Source organism: Scomber scombrus, chromosome 11 (assembly GCF_963691925.1).
Source record: "Scomber scombrus chromosome 11, fScoSco1.1, whole genome shotgun sequence".
NCBI classification, from domain to species: Eukaryota; Metazoa; Chordata; class Actinopteri; order Scombriformes; family Scombridae; genus Scomber; species Scomber scombrus.
This window is the reverse complement of record NC_084980.1, coordinates 2,123,683-2,129,682: the sequence shown is the minus strand read 5'-3', so window position 1 is coordinate 2,129,682 and position 6,000 is coordinate 2,123,683. Positions and strand designations below refer to the sequence as shown.

The following is a 6,000-nucleotide window of genomic DNA, read 5'->3' as shown; positions in this document are numbered from 1 at the left end:
GGAGAGAACAATACAGCGATGCGATGTGACATTGTTGATCTTGATTTGATCGATGATTTTGAAACTAACGAATGATTGGGATGGTGTAGAAACTGAACAGGATTGTCTTAATAGACTTTTTTGAAGCAGACAGAGATGTATTCGACAACGGCTTTCAAGTTGTCATGCATTCCACATAAAACACTGAGATGTGCTGAGAAATTCCATCTTCAAATAGTACCAGTGCAAAGACATACATTTCTTTGTGTCTGTGTCATTGAAAAGACACAATAAATTCAATGGTATATTAAACAAAGTACACTAATGCATTGTTATTACAATTTCAGTGAATTCATGATCACAATAGAATGTGCGAAAATTGCACTTACGGGCACATATCCTATTCCTTTTGTTTGAGGAGATCCATATCAGTTACAAAAATTACATACACTTGGAACAAACACATAACATACATGGAATACACACTCCAAGTCTGTAATTTTGAATAGTGATTATAAAGATCTGTCATTTTCTTGAAATGAGCCTTATATAAATAATTACTCTGTCAGAAAGGTTTCCTAAGAGGATGCCACTATAAATTAGTCTTTTATATTGTGGGGTTGTTCTTATCAGAGTGTATTTTTACTTTAAAAAGTAAAAAAAAGATTTATTAAGGATTTCATCTTCTCTGTTTCAGGAAGAGTGGCCCCTCGGATGAGTCTCCAAGCAAACAATCGGCTATACACTGTCAAAAAGACAAAGGAATTCAGCTTTTGACCATTGTGGATATTATATTTACTGTGTTGAAGCACAAGTTTGCAATGAACTTCACTGGAAATGTCTGAACTTGTAACATCTACTTGGATGTTCATGTTAGATAAAGTGGTGTTTTCTGAAAGGATTTTTGAATTACTCATCATAATTCAAATGTTTCTCACCTGTGGGAACAATGTTCGGAGAAAGAAAACTGCCACATATTGAGGAACATCTCACATCCACACAGAGTTAAACATAGTCAGCCGGATTATGGAGTTCTTTTTGATTTTTCTGAGGGAATTATACGAAATGGTTCTTTGGACCGCACTGTGTGGACCCTCCTCGCAACCCTGCACTGTGGAAAGGACTGCACACCAGTGTGTTTGACTGTATTTGTGGGTGTGTACGAGTGTTTGTGTATGCCCACGGTGGTATGACACAGTGGAGGTGAGAGGGCATTTCCTGACCATTCTTTCTTTACAATGAGAGTTCCAGCCGGCGTGGCTGCAGTTTCCCGTCTTTGTCCTCTGGTGGTCTTCCTATGTGTTGTCTCCCAGAGTTGTTATGGGACCCGGCCCGATCTGAGCCCTCACGCCAACCCTAACCCCAGCCTGTACCCCAACCCAAGGCTCAAGTCACTGCCTGAACCAACCCTGATTCCAAGCTCCAGTCCTGACATGCCTATGTCTCAGCTCAAGCCCAGCCAGCTCTTGGGCTCTGGTCAGAACCCCTGGAGCAAGCCTCAGTTAAAGCCTAGGCTTGACACCATGTCCCATCTAACTGACAACCACAGGTCCAACATAAATGTCCCATCAGCAATCTCCCAGGCCACATCAAGCTCAAACACCAGTCTCAGCCTACAACCTCTAACCAAACAAGGCTCTAATCCAAGGCAAGGGTTGGCATTTAAATCAAATTCTAATCACCCCAAAACTAATCCAAAACCAAGGTTTGGATCATTGTCACGGCCAAAGACCAAGGCACTCCCCAACTCCAAGACAGCAAATGGGCCAAAAACAGATTCCGAGTCTGTTCACCTGTCCAACACTAGATTGTCTCCAATATTCAGTTCTGACTTATGGTCCAACTCATCTGGCTCTAGTGGCAGCCCAGCTTCCCTATCCAATCCTAAATCTTATCCCAGACCCCAACCTTCCTCACAAACAAATCTAAATGCCAGATCTGATTCCAAGATCTCCGACTCAAACTCCAAAACACCCATCAGAGCACAGAGGAACCAAACCAAGTTGCTGGACACAGACAAGGATTTCCACCAGCGGCCCAAAAGAGGCTGGATCTGGAACCAATTCTTTGTTCTTGAAGAACACATTGGACCTGAACCTCAGTACGTCGGAAAGGTAAGAGACTTATTTATTGTTTTTTTTACCAAGTTCATACATCCAAACTTTCCCTAACCCCCTTTTTTGTTATTTCTGATCATATGGTGAGCAGAGTGCATGCACTTATTGGTGTTTGTTTAATGCCATTTTACAGAGTAATGGCTTGATCAGTGACATTTCTTAAGCTTATTTGTGCCTGTAGTTTACAGTATACAGCTCATGGTATATGCCCAAGTTTTCTATAATGGAAAAAGCTGAAAGTGGGACATCTTGAAATTTAACTACACAGTGTGCATTTGCCATATATTTGCCAGTAGATAGGAAAGTAAGTGTAATAGACAAGCCAATCCGGAGGACAGTCAGCTCTCACAATAAGGTTACAGATATTGAAAGTCTGTTTATACACAAAAGGTAGAGGCTCTAAAAAATCTTAATTTGATCTCATCCAAATTTTGATGTATTGTTAAAAAAAAGAATCAATATGTTCTATGAAACCAGCTGACAGGGAAGATCAATCTTTTCTTTTTCTATCTGTTGGTTCGCTGTACACATATGACTGTCCTACTGTGATCAATAAAGTTGATTTTATAACAGTCGTAGTTGTGAATGCAACCACTTCTGGAAATCCAGTAAGAATGATGGGAAAAAACTGAATGAAAAAACAAAGCTTTTTGAGTTTGGCTTCGTCAGTGCTGCCTCCACAAAGAAGCCATATGCTCCCTGCTCATTCCCCGTACATGTTTAACTGTCACTTGCATCCCGAAAAGTACCAAAGACAGATGGCTTTGTGGTGTGCTGAATCTGTTCATGTGTGATAGACAGACAGTAGATTCAGTGCTTGTTAGCTCCTGCTGCCTGTCTGCTAAGCTCACTGCTATGGTTTGGTTAATAGTTAAATAACTTGTAGGGGTTTGGCATATTGAATTAACTACTATTACTACTTTTATCACCTGTGGTTGAATTCTTATTTTAGATATTTGTTTATTTACTGTTTTAGAAACACAAATGTAGCATCAACATAATAATTGCGCTAAAATCAAGTAAAACACTTGATTTCATGAGTTATTGTCCTCGTGCAGCCTACAAGCTAATAGTTTTGAGATATAATTATTGTTTTAGTTCCAATTGGCACCCAGCCAGCATGTTCATGTGGGCCCCATATGGGTTAAATTTGGGCTGCAATATGGGTCCCACGTGGGTTTGTCCGCAGTTTTCATGGTGGCCCCACCTGTGTTTGCCCATATGGGCTTCAAGTTGGTTCTGACTGGGTTTCAGGTGGAGCCCAACTTGATGAGTTACACATGTGGGGCCCATGTTACTGAAACCATATGGAACCCGCAAAATTTGACCAGTTCAAGCCCATGCCCACTCAGTACCCACGTAGCCCGCATTTAAGCCATGTAGTGCCCACATGGACATGCTGGCTGGGCACCCGCACATCTTTTTTGTGTGGCCTGAAAGTTTCAAAAAAGAGAAAGAAGTGGAATATGTGATATATTTAAGCCAGGTAGAAGATGTACAGATTAACCTTTAGTTAGTTGCTCCTCACTGATTTTAGAAATAGGCTGAATTTCTGCCACATTCATCGTCCTTGTTAAATTGATGTGTAGTTTGAGGTCACATCAACTGAACAATCAGCAATCTGGCTCTTGAATGAACGGTTGGATTTCTGGCAGGTCAGAAATTTTGGTCAGCTGTCTACAGTTTGAGGAGATCCACAGTCTGGTGGCTGCTGTCAAAATATCTGTTTTAAACTGTAGTGAGCTTTGTTCTAATATTAATATTATTATTATATTTGACATATTGCAGTTAAAACTGTAGTCTGATGGGAACAGCTGTCACATAAAACTGAACAGATCATATCATTTGCATCTTCCAGACATCTGTTGCTCCAAATGTTTCTTTTTTATTCTTACTTTCTGTTCATGCTGGAACTGCACGCTTTTTCAGAATTACAATAATTAAATTTGTTTGAACAAACTTAATTGGAATGGTCAGTTGAGCAAGTCTGAGCAAAGCATTGAAATCTTATGAAAACACAATGTCTGCCCATCCAAGTATAACGAGACAACACTTGAACTTCTTCAATTTATAGCCACATTTGACGCCGAACAAAAAATGTGTAACACCTATACAAAAGTATAACATTTTAAAATATTTTCCTTTCGTGCATTATGGGCCACTTTAGGAAGAGTCATCAAATTTCAGAGTAAAAGTTTGAGGTGTTTTTACAACTGTCAGTGTCTAAACGGGTTAATTGTGTTTCAATAATGATACCTATGTCAGAATCAAGTTTGTCATTGTCAAACAATGAAATATCAGAGAAACTGGCTATAGCCCTAAGGTACTTTTATTTATTTTTGTTACATTATCAATTTGCTAATAATGTCTGTTGCTCAATTTATTATAAATGTAAAAACAAAGTGCTACAATGTTGGTACGCCTGCACATAGATCGCTGTATGACATAAGCCTCTAGCAGTTCATTTCAGCCTATTTCTTGAAGAGGTCACTACACCTTTTTCTCCTTAAGTATGCAAATAACTGCAGAGCTGCACATTGTGCTGGAAAATGTGGAAAGAAAACAGTTAACGAACAACCTCACAGGCACAATCAAGACAGATATGCCTAAGCCTATTACCCAGTACAACCAACTCAGGGAGGTCTCTTTCTGTGTGGATATGAGCGAGGGATTCAGTCCTCCTTTCTGCAGTATGGTAATGTGAGCACTGTGAATATGAATATGAAAGCTATTGAGCATGTGTGGTGCTCAGATAGAACGGCTTATCCCAGCAAATGTCAGTCTTTTCACAGCAAATATGGAGTTTTGTAAAAGTCCATGACGCCGAATGTCTTGAATGTGCCAACGTGCTGGTTTTTTCACTCGCTTACTATTTGTATGTTCAGTTCTAAATATAATAGCTATATGCTCTTGAGTAGTACAGGATGTTAAAAAGGGTTTATAATCCATTTAGTCTAAAAAGCTACATATAACCCATCTTTGATCACACATTTAAAAGCATTTCACTGGAGAAATATGGGCATTTGTCTTCATACGCTTGGATTTTTATTCTAAGAAAGAGTGCTGCATGCTTTTCACTTTCACTCTGCACTGTGAATGTTTGGCAGTGTGAACTTAAAACACAGAAGACTCGTCTCAATTTTGACTTAGCCCGTCTTTGGTGATAAGGTGACAGCTGATTTCAGATGTCAGTTTTAAGGACTTACTGTACAATTAATCTGATACAGCTTGCTCGCTGTCCACCCACAGCTGTTCAGTGGGCAGCAGAAATGAATACACTAGAAATGAATGTGTAAATATGTACAGCATTGAAAGATGGATGTTTACTGCATGCTATGTAATACCTCTACTGGGACTGTTTTTCCTATGTAGCAGGATAGATTATAAAATATCACTAACTGCTTAAACTATGAAGGAATAGACATGTTTTTGCTTGAAGGTAGCAACAACATATCAAATTTTACCATCTGATTTAATGTTATTTAAGCCTTGCATACTGTTCAGGGTCAAATTTGACATTTGACAGCTGTAAAAAAACAAACAAAAAAAAAACCCACCCCAAATATCTTTTACCCTGAAATTTGAGGACTTTTCCTAAAGTGGCCCAAACCCCCAATAAACCCCACACTTCCATAAAGTTCTTGTCATTTTCACTTTACATAAAATACATTTCAATCATTATTGCTATGTTATATTTTCATGTCTTAGGTAAAATAGGACATGATATTGTGTGATAGGAGATGTTTAGTGGTGTAAAAGCTAAAAAATGCACTCTCTCTGCTCTCTGAAACATGAATCAAGGTTTAATCACATTTATTGATCAGTCAGATCCACTATTGATGCTTTCTAAACAGATTTATGGGTCAACATTTTGGTATAGACACTTTTTATGAGGGGATTCTTA

At 38.9% G+C, this 6,000-nt stretch overlaps 1 protein-coding gene across 1 annotated transcript in view; it reads left to right on the top strand.

Moving 5' to 3' along the window:
- The first annotated feature begins 1,217 nt into the window (after positions 1–1,217).
- Positions 1,218–6,000, top strand: part of LOC133990698 (cadherin-18-like) — a 198,673-nt gene continuing 193,890 nt past the window's right edge. The window contains exon 1 of the mRNA XM_062429098.1: positions 1,218–2,093. Within this exon, the coding sequence (XP_062285082.1) occupies positions 1,218–2,093 (876 nt within the window). The remainder of the gene's footprint in view (positions 2,094–6,000) is intronic.